The sequence below is a fragment of the Lepidochelys kempii genome, chromosome 6, assembly GCF_965140285.1.
Source record: "Lepidochelys kempii isolate rLepKem1 chromosome 6, rLepKem1.hap1, whole genome shotgun sequence".
NCBI lineage: Eukaryota > Metazoa > Chordata > Testudines > Cheloniidae > Lepidochelys > Lepidochelys kempii.
Window position 1 is genome coordinate 77,345,001 of NC_136385.1, and position 18,591 is coordinate 77,363,591.

General features: G+C 40.9%; 1 protein-coding gene across 3 annotated transcripts in view; it reads right to left on the reverse strand.

The window, feature by feature from the left end:
- Nucleotides 1-18,591, reverse strand: part of FAM98B (family with sequence similarity 98 member B) — a 47,019-nt gene that overhangs the window by 15,801 nt on the left and 12,627 nt on the right. For 2 of the 3 annotated variants that reach the window (XM_073348853.1, XM_073348852.1), the window contains 3 exons: nucleotides 11,051-11,131; nucleotides 9,904-10,020; nucleotides 255-422 (listed from right to left, as the gene is read on the reverse strand). In XM_073348853.1, coding sequence (XP_073204954.1) covers nucleotides 255-422; nucleotides 9,904-10,020; nucleotides 11,051-11,131 — 366 coding nt within the window. Of the gene's footprint in view, nucleotides 1-254; nucleotides 423-7,923; nucleotides 9,641-9,903; nucleotides 10,021-11,050; nucleotides 11,132-18,591 lie in introns of those variants that run through there. The other variant, XM_073348854.2, reaches the window with a different exon arrangement.

Genomic DNA, 18,591 nt, shown 5'->3' on the forward strand with positions numbered 1-18,591 from the left:
AACAAAAGGAGTGTGCAGTGTACTTTGTAACAAAAACTAGGACAATGGAGCTGTAGTGATGCTTATGGGAGTGCTGCTGCCCTTCCTTTTCAAGTGCACTAAATACAAGCAGTTTGCAAAAAGAAGGAAAACCGTATTACAGAGGATAAGCAAAAGTCAACATTCTTGCTAAAGATATCATTAATTACACATTATCAGTTATACCACATTACTTTCAATAGCTCTGTGAATCCACAAGAGAAAGAAAAGTATACCTTATTGATGGCACAGGCTGTCTTTTCTCGTGTAGATCCACTACTTGTCCTTATGATCTTTGATAAGTCTTCTCGAGCAGCAAGAAGGTGAGCAAACGTAATGGTTGTTTTAGGAGACAGTGCGTAACGCTTGGGCTGATAAATTCTCGCTATGTCATCTGTTTTAACCTAAATGATAAAGTCAAATATAATTCAGTTGCTAAGTATTTCATGCATAAAAATTCAAACGCTCAATGGCTGTTCGTGTGCTGTTTGGTGACTTACACACAGAGCACAAAGTTTAGACATTCAAACTACCTTAGTAAAAACAGTGCCAGTCACTCTTATAAATGTCTCCTGGCCTTGCTCACAACAATCAGCTACTGTTCACAAAAAAATGGTAATACAGATGTTTCATTAATGCTGAATCCTAGTATTACCTGTCACAAATTGACATGGTCTAGTCCATGCCCCATCCTGTAACCAGTCCCTTGTGAGTGACCCCTTTAATGTGTCAAACCCCAAGGGTCCACACAGTTCTACAGGGGAAGGCCCACAGCGTCCATGGGTCCAAAACTGGGCCTTTGAATACTAGCCATCCCTGTTTCTCTGTGGCTCCTTGCAGCAAATCCAGCCAAGCCGGAAGCCTGCAGGAGGCTTGTACTGTACCCCTTCATGGTGCAATGCTCTCAGTATGTATATGCAGGCAGCCTTTTCAAAAACAAGGTAACCATTTATTAGTCACCTGGTATACATAATCTAAAAGTGCTTAGGTTAGCATAGAGAAGTGAAGGTTAAGACAGTTCAGACTGGCTCAAGACAAGGCTCCCTTGAGCCATGTTGCTGAAGGAACCATCTCTGCCTCCCTTCTCCATCTTGTTTCATTTCCATTAGTTTCAGGTGACTATCCTGTATCTCTGATAGCTCAGCTCTTAACATAGACACCTCATAGAATCATAGAATATCAGGGTTGGAAGGGACCCCTGAAGGTCATCTAGTCCAACCCCCTGCTCGAAGCAGGACCAATTCCCAGTTAAATCATCCCAGCCAGGGCTTTGTCAAGCCTGACCTTAAAAACCTCTAAGGAAGGAGATTCTACCACCTCCCTAGGTAACGTATTCCAGTGTTTCACCACCCTCTTAGTGAAAAAGTTTTTCCTAATATCCAATCTAAACCTCCCCCACTGCAACTTGAGACCATTACTCCTCGTTCTGTCATCTGCTACCATTGAGAACAGTCTAGAGCTATCCTCTTTGGAACCCCCTTTCGGGTAGTTGAAAGCAGCTATCAAATCCCCCCTCATTCTTCTCTTCTACAGGCTAAACAATCGCAGCTCCCTCAGCCTGGTACCTTTTGTCTTTGTTCTCTGGACACAGCCATGCTGTGTCCTCATCTTCAGCTGCCTCTGCAGCTAGGTGTTAAGTTTTGATCATTGCAGTTTCCATCGTCTCTGTAGGGCTTCCACTCAAATGTGTTACTCCAGCCCAGAAAGTCCTAGTGGCTACATGTCTCAAATACCTACCCTGATCTCCCACATCGTATGGAGAAAATAAATTCTCCCCCTGCCCCCACAATGGATAGCAATGCCAACATGACAGGTACAGAGTCATACAGATAGCTCATAAAAATATTGAGAATTCCCACATTCATCACACCACGACAACACCTCTCCTTCTCACTGGAGACAAATGGAATCTCTATTTTCCAAAGTACCCAAAGGTCCAGCACTTTAGAAATAAGGCTGCTATTTTAAGGGAATTAAATGTACCCAATGATAAGCAACATGAAAACATAACATCTTGAAAATATGGTCAATTGATTACCAAAAAAAATCAGTATTGCACAGATACCAGCAAGAAGGGCAAAACTACAGTGACATTGTGCAGAATGTGAAAAGAAACTGAGAAGGAGAGAAAATATGAACTTTTAAAAACAGGGAACAAAGGGAGAAAAAAATGCTCCTTGGGAGACTGGGAGCTTCAGATCAACTGGACATTTGCCCACTGACACTGGACACACACTGTTCCCTGCAGTAATATATTGTTAAGGAATGAATGACAGTAGGACTTTCCCACTGTGGGAAACTGAAAACCTGAATTCAAAAAACACCATGGTCAAAAAACAGAAACACAGGGGCCAATAATATCAGGGGTGGGCAAACTTTTTGGCCTGAGGGCCACACGTGGGTATAAAAATTGTATGGCGGGCCACGAATGCTCACAAAATCGGGGGTTGGGGTGCAGGAGGGGGTGAGGGCTCCAGCTTGGGGTGCAGGCTCTGGGGTGGGGCCAGAAATGAGGAGTTCAGGGTGGGGGGGTGGACTCCAGGCTGGGGCAGGGGAGCGGATGAGGGCTCCAGCTGGGGATGTGGGCTCTGGGGTGGGGCTGAGGAAGAGGGGTTGGGGTGAAGGAGGGTGCCCTGGGCTAGAACTGAGGGGTTTGGACAACAGGAGGGGACTCTGAGATGAGGCAGAGAGCTGGGGAGCAAGGAACCAAGGGCTCTGGCTGGGGGTGCAGGCTCTGGGGTTAGGGTGGGATGAGGAGTTTGGGGTGCAGGAAGGTGGGACCAAGGGGTTCGGAGGGGGATCAGGGCTGAGGCAGGGAGTTGGGGTGGGGGGGGGGGGAAGGAGGGCGGGAGACCTCAGTGGTGCAGGCTCCGGGCAGCACTTACCAGAAGCAGCAGCAGCATGTCCCCACTCCAGCGCCTATGCAGAGGTGCGGCCAAGTGGCTCTACGCACTGCCCCGTCTGCAGGCGCCACCCCCACAGCTCCCAGAAGCAGCGGCGTGCCCCCTACGGCTCCTACACGGTGACGTGACGTGGCGCCGGCCATGTGGATCTGTGTGCTTCCCCATCCACAGGCGCTGCCCCTCCAGCTCTCATTAGCCGCGATTCCAGCCAATGGGAGCTGTTTGGGGCAGGATCAGTGTGCAGAGCCCCCTGGCTCCCCTATGAATAGGAGCTGGAGGGGAGACATGCTGCTGCTTCCAGGAGCTGTGCGGCGAGCCCCTGACCCTGCTCCCTGGCGGGAGCTCAAGGGCCAGATTAAAAGGCCTGATAGGCTGGACATGGCCTGCGGGCCGTAGTTTGTCGACTCCTGATCTAAATGAATAAAGGCAATTCACCTCTGGACTCAGAAGGATAATTTCAGTCCAAAATGTTACTGTTTGGGGAAGTTATAAACTATAGGAAATAAACTAATGTTTTTACTATTACTATAGAAAAAGAGGAAGAACCTAAAGATAGTAAGATTTTACACATAACATACAAAAGGCTAAAATTAGCTAAACAAAGGGTCAAATTGTTCCTTCCACCTGCATGAGGAGAGGGGACAAAAAGCTGGTGGGGACATAGAATAAAGGAGTTGTCTCTTCTCTGCATAGTTCCCTATTCCTCTCTGCAGTTCCTCCCTGAGTGATCTACAGTTAGAGAAGGGGCAAGCCTGATGTGAAAAGGGTGGGAAATGGATGTTCTCTGCAGCTCTGCCCCCCACTTCTCAACTAATCCAACAGAACTAAGTTAAATCTCACCCAGCATTAACTGAGATCCTTCCCAACTGTATAACATTCAGGACAATATCAGGTGAAGGAGGCTGCCTAGACTACATGACTCCACACCAGAAGGTAGGGAGGAGAGAAAATGCCTCTCTGAAGACAGTCCTTGATTTTGGTATCTCTAAGAAGAGCTGCACATTTCAAGGAATGAACCTTTCCACCTACTGCTAGAGCTGAAAGTAATAAGGAAAACAGGGAGAGAAGGATCTGGATCTCCACAGCTTCTTCTGTAACCTCAGTTCCTCAATTAAGGAGTCATCTGGCTCAAAGCCCCGACCCCCAGAATCTTGCAAGCTATACAAACACCAAACAGTAGGTCATATGACAGGGGCGGGCCAACTTTTTGGCCTTGGGGCCACATCGGGTTTCCAAAATTCTATGGAGGGCCAGTTAGGGGAGGCTGTGCCTCCACAAACAGCCAGGCATGGCCCAACCCCCGCCCCCTATCCAATCCCCCCTGCTTCTTGCCCCCTAATGGCCCCCCTGGGACTCCTGCCCCATCCACCAGTCCCTGTCCCCTGACTGCCCCTGGATCCCCCCCCCCGCCCCGACTGCCCCCTGCCGCCCCATCCAACCCTTCCTCTCATTCCTGACTGCCCCCCTGGAACCCCTGCCCCTATTCAACCCCCCTTCCTCACATTCCTGACCACCCTGACCTCTATCCACACCCCTTTCCCCCAACCATCCCTCCCGAACTCCTCTGCCCTCTATCCAACATGCCCCCCCCGCTCCCTGCCCCCTTACCACGCTGCCGGGAGCGCTGGTGGCTGGCGGCACTACAGCCATGCTGCCCAGCTGGAGCCAGCCAGGCCACCACGCAGCTCAGAGCACTGGGTCAGGCCGGGCTCTGCAGCTGCACAGCCCCAGGAGCTTGCAGCCCTGCCTCCCAGAGCATTGCGCTGGCAGAGCAGTGAGCTGAGGCTGAGGGGGAACAGCGGGGGGCTAGCCTCCCGGGCCAGGAGCTCAGGGACTGGGCAGGAGGTTCCCGTGGGCCGGATGTGGCCTGCAGGCCGTAGTTTGCCCACCTGTCATATGAATACATCATACATATCTGAAATCTGCTCTTGTAAATATATATTGTTCTCAGCTAAATATTTATAAGATTCCATGTACATGTTATGAAAAGCTAAACACAACTGAAAATTGATTTCTCAAGGCTAAGTTTAAAATTTTCCAAAAGCAGTTTTTTTCAGGTGCAATCTACACCCACCAATATTATACCTGCATTTTACATAATTTTAACAATAGCTATAAAATTGAGTACTTGTGCCTCTTGCTACCTCCCGTGTAGCTGTGTTCAGGTATGAAGAGACATAAGTACTCAGATTTGCACTTCAATTCAATTTTGCAGGCAAAAATTGTACCCTCAAAAGGGAAGCTACACTTCAACCCTTTGAAAAAAATCTACCCAGTAATGTAATTTCAACCTTTAATGCAAGATTACAATAGGTCTTCTGCAAAAACAAAATACAGTTACTGAGATTTCCAGAGTTTCTAAGAACAGGCTGCTGACTCATCTCACCACTTTAACTTCATTAAATAAAACAATGGTACACTTTCTTCATAATTGAACAAAAACCATTTAAATAGTGTTTAATGTCACATCTAGGGACTAATAAGAAGTCAAACGATTCAAATTAAGTCAATTTAAGCTACGGTCATAAATGAAATACAATTTTAATAATACTATTTATTAATATTATTTTAAATTATTTAAATGTGAAGATTTATATAGTTGTACACAAAGAGCAATGTGGAACCATATAAGACAAACAACCTCTACTTTATCCTTGGTATAAAATCGTAATATAGGCCTATATCTTCAAGCTTGGATGTCTAAAGTTAGGTACTTACATCTCTATTTAGGCACCGAAATAAAAGTTGCCTTGCTCTGAATTCTACTGTATCAGTTGCTCTTCAGTCATAAGATAAGAAAAAAAAAATGTGTTTGTGAAGAGGGAGAAAAGAAAGAAATGTATGCAGTAGTCTCCTTACCACAATGAGTTAACTCCCTTTTCCTTTCCACTCCTACAGTGCATCAACATTCATGCAAGCTGCTGAGGTGAGAGGTGCACAAAAAAGCAATAGCTGAATGTTTGAGAATAAATTTTCAACTCTGTATACGAAGATGTAGCTGCATCACTCCCACTGATATTTAATGAGAGTCATGCAACTGAGGTTTTGTCTCCACTTGCACTAAAGCTACAACAGAGAACACCAGGTAGGTTTTTAAAAACAGAACTGTATGTTGTTTTCCATTATTTTCAGTATACATGCAAAGCCTTAAACCGGTTTAAAAATGAACAGGACCTAAACTATTGTATTCCTTTGTGAGGAAAGGTAGTCTTGCGGTTCATGCACAGAACTGGGAGTTAGGATGTCTGTGCGCTATTCCCAGTGCTTCTGTATGTCTACTGGTCAAATCACAACCTCACTGTGTCTCAGCTTCCTAATTTGCAAAATAACCAGAGCTGCTGGGGGGAGGGACGAGGGAGGAAAAGGCACAATTTGCCCTGGGCCTCATTTCCCTGCCCTCTTCCTCAAACTGAGTGGCATTGCAGCCTGGCCTAAAGAGTTGCAGTGCCACTCAGGAGAGGCAGCTGGGTAAATTTGAGCATGCAGCATTACAACCTGGCACCAGGTTGCACAACCTGAAACAGAGAGCTGGGCCCAGACCAACAGGACAGAAGCCACAGCTTCAAGGTAACCTTGTTCTCCAAAACCTACAGAAGTGCCTCTCCTCAGCAATAAAGGCAGATTTTTTTTTTTTAAAAAGAGAGAATTTAGGAACACTCCACACAAAAATCAAGATGTTGAGATCATAATTCATCAGGGAACCAAGGGACATGAAAAGAAATAGTTCTTGAATTGCCCATCCACCAACGCTAAAACTGTGGATAACAAACAAGAGGAATCAGTATTACTCATTTATGAGCATAAATTCAATCTACTTGGGTATTACTGAAACCTGGTGGGATGATTCACACAATTGGAATGTTAAAATCAATGGTTATAAACTATTTAGAAGGATCACGTGGGGAAAAAGGGCTTTCTATGTCAAAAATAGCATTGCCTGTTTCTGAGTAACTGATATCCAGGAAGGCGGCCTACTGGTCAAAAAACTGACCAGGTTTAGAGAGTAAGTGAAAAAACAAATGGAGGAAAGGAGAAGTTAACAATAATGAATATAAAGCTGAAGTTAGGAATTGAGGAAAATTGATAAGGGAAACAAATGTACACAGATAAATCTAAGGCCAGCAGTGTTAAGGACAATAAGGAAATTTTTAAAATATATTAGAAATAAAAAGAATCTTGACAAAGATATAGGTCCATTACTAGATGGAAACAGTAGAATTATGGATAATATTGCAGAAAAGGCAGAAATGTTCAATAAATCTGGGAGAAAAGCAGATAGTATTGTTTCCTCATTTGGCGATAACACTATTCCATATTACTGGTATCTCTGGAGGATGTTAAACAGAAACTAAAGTTAAACATTTTTAAATTATCTGGTCCAGATACCTTGCATCCAAGAGTTTAAAAAGAGCTGGCTCAGGAGCTTGTTGGATATTTAATGTTGATTTTTTGTAATAAGTCTTGAAGCAGTGAGGAAATTCCAGAAGATTATAAGAAAGGTGAAGTTATGCCAATTGTTAAAAAGGGTAAATGGGATGACCCAGATAATTATAGGCCTGTCAGCCTGACATCAATCTTAGGCAAAATCAGAATGGAGCAGCTGATATTTGCTCGATTAATAAAGAATTAAAGGAGGGTAATATAATTAATACCAATCAGCATGCATTTGTGGAAAAAAGATCCTGTCAAAATAACCTGATATCTTTTTTGGATGAGATTACAAGTTTGGTTAATAAAGTTAACAGTTTTGATGTAATGTACTCAGACTTCTCTAAGGCATTTGACTTGGTACCACAAAACATTTTGATTAAAAAACTAGAAAGCTATCATAGAATATCAGGGCTGGAAGGGACCTCAGGAGGTCATCTAGTCCAACCCCCTGTTCAAAGCAGGACCAATCCCCCGTTTTGCCCCAAATCCCTAAATGGCCCCCGCAAGGATTGAATTCACAACCCTGGGGTTAGCAGGCCAGTGCTCAAACCACTGAGCTATCCCTCCCCCCATTTAGCCCTGCCCCCCCATTATTTTTAGTAAAGTCACAGATAGGTCATGGGCAATAAAAAAAAAAAATTCACAAAGCCTGTGACCTGTCTGTGAATTTCACTAAAAATAACCATGACAAAATCTTAGTCTTATCATTGAGCAGTTGTGTTCCAGTGGAGTCCCGCAGGATCGGTTCCTGAACCTATGCTATTTAACTTTTTTACCAATGACCCGGAAGAAAGCACGAAATCACCACCAATAAAGTTGGCAGATGACATAAAAATTGGGGGAGTGGTAAATAATTTAAGAGGACAGGTCACTGATTCAGAGTGATCTGGTCTGTTTGGTAGACTAGGTGAAGGCAAACAATATACATTTTAATATAGTTAAATGTAAATATATACACCTAGGAACAAAGAATGTACCAAATACTTATAGGATGAAGGACTCTCTCCTGGAAAGCAGTGACTCTGAAAAAGATTTGGGAGTCAGGATGGACTCAGCTGAACACAAGCTTCCACTGTGACACAGTGGTCAAAAAAGCTAATGCGATCCAGGGATTCATAAACACAGGAGTCTTGAGTAGAGAGGATTATTCTGCCTCTATGTTTCACGCTGGAATACTGTGTCCCGTTCTGGTGCTCACAATTCAAGAAGATGTTGATAAACTGGAGAGGGTTCAGAGAAAAGCCACGAGAATGATTAAAGTATTAAAAAATATGCCTTATAGTGACTATTTAGCTTAACAAAGAGAAGGTTAAAAGTGACTTGATTAAAGTGTAAGTATATATATGGGGAACAAATATTTAATAATGAGCTCTTCAGTATAGGAGAGAAAAGGTTTAACATGATCCTATCGCTGGAAGTTGGAGCTAGACAAATTCTGATGGAAATAAGGTGTACATTTATAACCACTGAAACAATTTACCAAGAGTTGTGGTGGATTCTCCATCACTGATAATTTTTAAAATCAAGATTGGATGTTTGTCTAAAAGTATGCTGCAGGAATTATTTTGGGGAAGGTCTATGACCAGTGTTTTGCAGGAGGTCAAAGTAGATACCTCCCAATGGTCCCTTATGGTCATGGAATCTATGTTTTTTTGTTTGGTTGGTTTTTTTAAAAGGTGGGGGGGACTGTTTCAGATTTTGCTTCGGCCTCCCCAAAAATCTCTCTGCACCCCTGATAATACTTTTCTACCTCTCAGAGATGCTGGGAGGATTAATAATATATGAATACTTGAAAAAAAAAAAGAGAGTAAGACCGTGAGCACCATAGAAATGCCTAGACATAATCTGAAAACATACTCAGCCATTAGGATGGTGGGACCGTTAGTTACTGATGCATAAATGGTTTGTTCCACAGCGACTATCTTTTTCTTAAGTCTTTTGGAAAAACTCTGACACCAGCAGGCATACCCTATAGTAGTGATTTGGAAGCTTCCCCATGAGGCAGATACCACCTTTATGGCTCACTGAACCATTACTGATAACTGTGAATTTTTCTGATACAAGCTACTATTCATCTTGATAAAGTTTGAATTGAAACTAGCAGAGGAGACACAAATGGCTATTTGAATATGGCCTTGTGCTAGGTTCAGAAGCTTGGGGTTCATTAACTGGCAGCATTCACAGTTAGTAGGTTCTTTAGAACGATCCCAAGGATTCTGTAGCTCTCCTTGAGGAGTGGGTGGGTGTGTCTCTCTCTCTCGATATGAGGAAGACTTTGAAGCTTTTTCCTACAATAGCACAAGGGAAAAACAAAAACAAAGGGAGACTGACATCTTCAAGTGAAGAACAACACTGAAATCTATGTGGATCACAAGGATTGGTGGATTTGACTGTCTAGTCAAATCCTTCTCTCTTCACAACATGCAGGGAATGTATGTTACAAGTAGTGCTCAGAAAAGTTAGTTGTAATGAGATGTCTTCGGTAAGACAGCTTAGAGAATTGTAACAAACTACCACCACCTACAGGAAGCAAACAATAAAGCATGTTTACCTTTGCTCTATCAGACCATCCAAAAGATTGTACGGTCACATCAAGCCGCTTCATTAACATCCGACGACGACATTCATATTCACTGCAGAGGGCATCATTGATTTTTTCCAATCTTTCCTACGGCATTGCAATAAACAGGACAAATATTTGATTCCATTAAAATACACAAGGCCCCACAAGCTAACCTGCCTCACCAACAAAAATGTCTGTCAACAGTTGACCATCATGAAAAACCACTTAACAAAAATTAGGCTGTGACCAACTGCTACAATGTAAGTGAATATCTTCTACATGATTTTGTTACATTAATTTAAATCTATAAACAAACTAGTGTATGAAGTATTTCAACAGGAGGTCATAAAGGTATTATACCATTAAATCAAATTTAACACTGAACATTCACTAGTTTCAGAGTAACAGCCGAGTTAGTCTGTATTTGCAAAAAGAAAAGGAGTACTTGTGGCACCTTAGAGACTAACCAATTTATTTGAGCATGAGCTTTCGTGAGCTACAGCTCACTTCATCGGATGCATACTGTGGAAACTACAGAAGACATTATATACACAGAGACCATGAAACAATACCTCCTCCCACCCCGCTCTCCTGCTGGTAATAGCTTATCTAAAGTGATCATCAAGTTGGGCCATTTCCAGCACAAATCCAGGTTCTCTCACCCTCCGCCCCCCCCCCCCCACACACACACACACAAACTCACTCTCCTGCTGGTGATAGCCCATCCAAAGTGACCACTCTCTTTAAAATGTGTATGATGATCAAGGTGGGCCATTTCCAGCACAAATCCAGGTTTTCTCACCCCCCCCCGCCCCCCTCCAAAAACCACACACACAAACTCACTCTCCGGCTAGTAATAGGTATTGTTTCATGGTCTCTGTGTATATAATGTCTTCTGTAGTTTCCACAGTATGCATCCGATGAAGTGAGCTGTAGCTCACGAAAGCTCATGCTCAAATAAATTGGTTAGTCTCTAAGGTGCCACAAGTACTCCTTTTCTTTTTGTGAACATTCACTATCACACTACTTAAAATAGAAACTGCAAAACAAGTATGAAAAGCCAGAAAATAAGGTCACCAGCATTAATTTTGCCGATTATATGAAATAAGGGAAGTAAAATGGAGAGGGGTTTTACCATCTGATCAGGATTCAAAGGTGTTGTTAGCAGTGGTTTCCCCATGTGGGTATTTTTTACTTTTGAAAGAATGTCCTTGATCTGAAACAAAACACACAAACACACACACCCTTCTCAGAAAACAACTCATGCTCCCAAACGTACTTCAGCACAAGTTTTTACCAAAAATTGGTCCTATTATGCAGTGTTCATTATCTTCATATAAAATTAGACTAGGATATTTTAGCTTGCTAACATGCCTTGTAAGAGGAGCACTTAAATATTTTCATAGCAGGGACCACATCTTAACTGTCTCATGGATCACTTCCACTGTCAACTGCAATTATGTGGGCCACCCACAATCACATAATAGCCCTGTGACAACTTCGGCAGTTACTTACAGTGAAAATTAGAAGGAGTGAAATATTTATTGTATTTTAGCTATCTAATGCAATGTAGCAGCTGGAAACAAGGAAATCCAGCACCAAATGACCCATCAGTAATTGTGAAGTGAAATATTTTGGGAGCATATATGCTCATATATGAAGCTAAAGATAAACACTAGTATTAAAAGTAGTAGCTAATGATCTTGTCTTGCCACTTGTCTCTTAATCCCATTATTAGTTTTCTTCTGTATTCAATTCTACAGACTTATCTTCAGAGGTCTGACCAGCACCACCCCTGCTTACACTTCTGCCTTTAGTTTCTTATTTTCCCTTATGTTCTCTATGCTCTCCTCTACCTTCCTCAAAACTGCTCTAGCTGCATCATCCCTTTCATCATAGCAAACTGTTCCATACCACCTTGATATAAGCTTGCTCTTCATTCAGCTGTCTTCTTCATGTGCAGTTCTTCAATTGGCCTCAAAGTCATGTAGAAATTATGTGGGTAGTTATTGAAATGTTTGATCCTTTATGCAGGATTCTGCGCATCTGAACAGTACGGTCCATAGCAAATTTAGGATGTGAACTTGGGATGCTTGGAGAAGGGACAATATCCTCTTTTTTTTTTTTTTTTTTTTTTTAAAACATACACAAAACTGTGGATGATTATTGTCCAAATAAACAAATGAAAATAAAGCTAGAACTGATGCAATTTTACACTCTATGAAGTATAAGAAAGGATGCCATTATAACCCTAGACCCAAGGCAAACCAACAGATCATTTCCTCAGGGCTGAAATTATCTGCATGTACACAGGCATTTGAAGAAGATACATGGTATAAGGATAAATTCCAAATTCTCTTTCCACTAAAACTCCAACAATCTTAGACCTTTCTGTCAGAGGGTTGAGAGCTGCCATATTTTATATACATTATAGGATCTTTGCAATAATTGTTAAGAAGCTTTAGGCTGTCACTAGGAATCAAAATCTACAGCATCATCAATGCGTTAAGAAATCTATTTTAGTAGCAATATTTTTAAGTGAGTTAATTCTTTCCCGTTTTCCTTTTTTTAATATCTGATTCATGGTTTTATTTTTCTTGGTGTCAACAAAACCAAGAGGAAAATTTCTGTTCAGTATGTCTCATATATGAGTGTTTATATAGCCCGAGGAGAGCAAGAACCTTTCCCCCACTTTTCTTTTGGAAAACATGGTATTTTGTGTTTGTTTTCCCTTACGTCATCAGTGACACAGATAGAAGGCACTGAAGTAAGTTTCTTCAAACTGTGAGTTCGCCTTACAGACTGTTAACCAATAGCACACTGAAATGAATAGAAAACTGTCTGGAAAAACTTACTGCTTTGACTCCAGCACAAAATGGCCTGCTATACAGTGTAAGGTGATCCTCTGGTAGTTTAGAATCTCCTCTGCCACCCCCTCCCCAGTGCTGCTCACAATAAGACTGTGGATAAGAAAAGAGGACATGGCCAGTGCTTCCTTATGCCCCACTGATCCCCCATCTGCTATACTGGCTCCTTGAGGGCATCAGCAGCCTGCATAATTTACAGCCAACTTCAGACTTGTCCAAATTAACAGGGGTACCACTCTCGTGTATATCCATACCAGGATCAGGAGAATTTCAAAGCCATGTGTTCACACGCTAGCATGAGCTGCGCATTCCTTAGCCATAGCCAAGGGTCTGGCCACTGTGCCTGGATTTTAGTAAAACTATTTGTATACCATATCACAACATCTGCCTCAAAAGTCAAATTGGCTTAAATAAATACTATCATGGGATGTGAAAAATGGATTAACTAAAGTTAATAAATAGCAAAGTAACAACCTTTGTGGTGGCAGAGTTGGTGAACTGCAAGGATCGGTGGGAAGAGGGAATAGGAAGCACATTAAATGATCATTAGAAATGACACTAAAAGAAGTTGCACGCACACACACAGTTGGGGACAGAAATGTAATTTTAAATGCTCTAATAAGATCACAAAGAAGAGCAAAATGTATCGAAGTGAGATTCACTTAGGAAAAAATACAAACCCAGACATCCGACAGGAAAAAGAAAAAATATTATATCAATCTAAAACAAGCATAATGTGGGAAAGAAAACCTGGAAAGCTCTGATGCTGAAAGAGACCTAGAAACGAGAGTTAACAGCAAATCAGAGATGAATTTGCAATGGGATAGGGTTACTACACAAGGGGACTACAATTCTGGGCTCTATATCAAATAATTATTAGGAAGAAGCCATAAACACAGACAACACACAAAGGTAGACTACACCATACGCAATGAAACTAAGTAACAGACAATTTAAACATCAGAAAAAAAGTGTTCTCAAAGTGAGATGCCCCATTGTCTAGTTTCTTATGAACAAAAACTGTAAGATGTTCTAGAGGAAACAACCTTGTATTGGCGGGGAGATTAAACTGATGAGCTGTGAAAATTTCTCTAATTTCTATACCATACTTTTGTGAGTTTAAAAGAATACATACACACTTTCATCCAGAATCAACTTTATTAGTCAGCAACATTAATTTAAAAAGTAGCAACATTTTGGGTATGCCACATCAGCACCACAATCAACAGAGTCTGGGTGCGAGCAGCCACACTACAAAGCCATATGTAAGTTACTGTGTCCTCACGGGTGAGATGTGTCACTAGGACTTTTGGGGGAATATCCCATGGTTCTTTGTGCTGCTGCAAGCCAAACCACTCTGATCACTTCCCAGTGAGTTGTGGGAAAATTTGTTTGCTGTCTGGGCACACAGGGGAGTTTGGGAGCAGGCACTGGACAACTATCAGCACACATGTGCTTTAGTCTGTGTTCTCACTGCAAACTGGATGGGTTACCAGCCTGTATGAAAGCAGCTTACATGCTTTAGCCTACTGTCCCAAACAAGCCAGAAAGCCTGAATAGAAAGGACCAATAAACTCATGTCACAGGTATTTTGCATGTGGAACAGAAAGGGGTTAGCAGAAATACCCAGATAAGAGCCTAGGCTAACTCTACAGTGAAGACATACCCTTTAAAGCGAATTTAGAACCATGCATTATGAAAGCAACCTCAGCATATGGTTGTTGTGTACTTAAACATATGAGTAGATCAAAGTCTTAAAAGACAACTGATCCATCATAATTCCAGAAATCACAGTTGCAGGAGCACACATTTGACTAATTAAGAGATATTCTTCCAAAGTCACTGTCATCACTGTGCATTTTTAGGGCAATTCTGTGATTATTTGTATCCTCTAGTAAATGTTAGTCATTGAATCATTTGATCTGTTTTTCTACTGTTTAAAAAGACACAGCCAAGTTTCTGGATATTGTACTAAAATCTATTTAAAATATGCAGCTATCCTGTACCTACCAATTTAAAATCCCATGCATTAAATCTGCTTTCTTCCTTTTATTTTTTTTAAGCCTGTAGCTCTTGGATAAGTTTTAAAAGTTCCATCTTCTAATACACACTGAGGTTTTTCTATACTATCTTATGAGAGACGGTAAGGATAGTTTTTCTTTCTGCCTGACCCCTTGTTCGTGAAAGTATTAGATTTGTATGTGCTCATCAGGGTTCTGATGCTTTGAAAAATCTGGCCCGAAGAGTTGAACTATAACATTAATTTATCTTACATTACACTGTAAACTCTTCCAGAAAAGGGACATTGATTTAAGGTATGTCTACACTTTGAGCTGTGGTGTGATTTTCAACTCGAGGAGCCATCCTTGCCCTAGCTTTTATCAAGCTAGCACACTAAAAACAGAATGTAGCTGTTGCAGCAGCAGGAGAGGCTAGATGCAGGAAAGGCTAGATCCTGCCATTACATTCTATTTTTAGCACACTAGCTTGATGAGAGCTAGCACAAGTATGACTCCTCAAACTGGGAATCACGCCCCACCTCGAAGGGCAGACTTACCCTTCACTATCTGTAAAGTGACACGTACATTTACAAAACAATCATATGAAAACCATTAGTATCAAACATTTTACATCCATTCTCTCCTTCCTCACCCCTTTTACCAGAAGCTTGTGTTGATGTGGTATTTGTCAGTCTTTAAAGACATTTTTTTGCTTGACTTTTATGCACGTCTACTCTGACCTGTTCAGTTATATAGTCTATAACAACAGAACACATCTGCCATGTTCTTTAATAACTATGTTGTTATGTTAAAGTGCATTATTCATTGTTAGACTGTAGGTTTAGTGAATGCCATATAAACATGCTTTTGAAAACTAGTCATGTTAAAGACAACATGCTAGCTTCAATTTAAAAAGTAAACTACAGAAAATGTAACTAAAACTCTTTTGTAAAAATAATGAAAACACAAGAAAGGAAAGTAACTCCCTCTTTTTTCAACTTTTAAATATTTTTTCAAAAGCTTTCGGTCATTCTTTAGTGTTTCATTTCATTGTCTACTACTTAAAGGATTTAGATCTTTTCTATTGTACACATTACCACAGTATATAAGGCAACACTTAGGTGACAGAAGACATTTTAAAATCTTTATATTATTATTTCATATTGATGTTAGTCACTTTTTCTTTGTTCCTTTACAAACAGTTATTAAATTCACACAATCTTGCACGTGAGAAAAGTATGAACCACAGGATACTAAGTTCCTGTGACTCTCCTGGATGATCAGTGTTTATGCCAAAGTTGTGCTTCCTTTGTACTAAATGTCAATGTTTCTTCCTCAGTTTACCCCTCCAAGGCAAGTCTAGAGTAGGATAACATCCTGACAAGCAAACTTCAAGGTGCCCCTACTAATTTTTCAGCCTACCAACAGGAGTAAATAATTCTAGTATTGTGGTCACTGCAGCATTAAAAACTGACTTGATTCTTCACATTGTCTTAAATCAATGATACCTAGACAGAGGCTCGTGAGCCACAAGTGGCTCTTTAATATGTCTCCTGTGGCTCTTTGCAGCACATTATATTAAAATACTGTGTGATTTAATTATTGACCAGTCTAAGTTATTAACCAATCAGGATGCTTTTACTATGTTATTAACCAACTTTAGTTGATAAAATACTTGGTCAGCTATTTTACTATGAGAATTACACATAAAAAAACCTAAATATTTCCCATCATACTGTTATGAATTACACCTGAGAGGACACGCACACAACTGCTGCGGATTACACCTGAGAGGACACGCACAGTTCGGATCTAGGCTGAGGCACATAAACAAAGTCCACAACTGCAGAGTTCCCAAAAAACACTGAGTTTATTACGCTCGAGCGTGGTGCCCCCCTGCTAGCCAGGAGGGGACCCTGAATACAGGTTATACAAAGGTTATATACTTCTTAGCAAAGCATGTTGCCCTCGTGCATCGGAAACCTTAACCAATAAACAAACCCTTTTCTTATATACCACCTATCCCTGCTTGGTGCATTCCTCGTGCTAAACCAGTATGTTAATTACACAGTATGGTCCTAAAGCCATGCATCAGTAACTTTTATCATCAGGATGGGAGGCCTCACATCAAAGGCCAGGAGATAGGGAGTTAGAGACCGACAAAAAACCAGATACTGGGAGTCAAGGCAGGCTGGAGACAAGGAGGAGGATTTTCACAGGGATGCAGTATCTAATTATCACTCCTCCTGGTGCATGATGTGCTTGCTTTTAGACAATGGTGGGCCCCAAACCAAAATGGAGTCACATGTGCTAACTTTTCCTTAACAATACTGTTTAAATACAAATATATAGTACTACAGTAAATGAAACAATGAATTCACACTACTGCGGTTCTTTTGGGTAATGCTGACTACTAATTTGGCTCCTGAATCACTGAGGTCTGAGTATCACTGTCTTAAATAGTTTGGTAACCACTGCACCAGTTTGCCATAAGAAATGTAAATCCGAAGAGATATTTTCAACCTCTTCAAGTCCAAAATTTGTTCCACCATAAATGTTATAGTCACAGTGAAGAAAGCGGTTTGGATTTTATACTTATACTTATCTTTAAAATAATCTGAGACATTATTAAAAACACAATCAACATTCTGATGTGCCATACCAAAATACAATGTGTGATCTGTCCCTTTGGCTTTGCAGCAGCAGTCTATCAAACACTATTCTCAGAACTACTCCCACAGCTACTGACAATGGTGATGAGGCTAGACAGAGAAAGAGCAGACATGTTGAAATACAGCAAACACATTTGAAAATTGGATAAAACCGATAAGAGTGTAAGTTTCTATTACAAATGACAAACATGAAATTATAAGTTAATAATACAATTTTACATGGAACCAAATTAAGTCAAATGTAACAGACATTTGAAAATCCAAGAATTTATTTCAAGTGAACGATTACAAGCAACTAATACTAAGAAAGGCATAATCACGAATTCTAAAAAATTGCTTTTTGTTAAGAGACTAAGAAAATAAAGGCATCACTATTATCTTCCTAATGCTGCTCCCCCTACAGATATATGGAATTCCTTCTGATATGTCAAGATAAATTGTGAATCTGTGCCATTTAAAATTAAGCCCTGCGGTATAAAATCGAAGATGCATAAAGATTCTACAATATTTCTCAAGCACTAGGACAAGGAAAACTTTAATATAAAATGAGTACGTGAAGAAACATTTGCACACTAAATTCTTAATAGCAGCATGGAATATGCCACAATGGATTAATACACTCGTTTTGACACCTATAAAGACCCCAAAGCAAGCGTAGCTGGTATCAATTCACTGCTGAATTGGCAGGCATTTTGGAAGAGAAGTACGAAATGGTTTTCACATAAAAGAAAAGTTTGCACTGGAATCTTCTGTTTGTTTTAGTATCTGTTGTAACTCTCCATAAGTTACAGCAGTAACATTTTTATACATCCGTGCAGATGAAAGGATATCTTTTTGGAAAAAATAAACCTTCAAGTTTGCCAGATATGATAGACCTGGGAGCTGTAAGAGTCTGATGAATATTTGCTGGATCCTTATTTTTCCCCATTCTATACCTCAACATTCAGAATGAGAGGGTTTTTTTGTTTCAAAACTAGAGCAATATAGGCCCCCCCCCCCGAGCTCCTCATGAATATCAGTCTTACATTGTATAACAATTTCACTGATGATATCAGACGTGGTGCGTGTCTTTTTATATATATATATATATATATATATATATATATAAATAAAAATGTATACGTGTACACACACAAA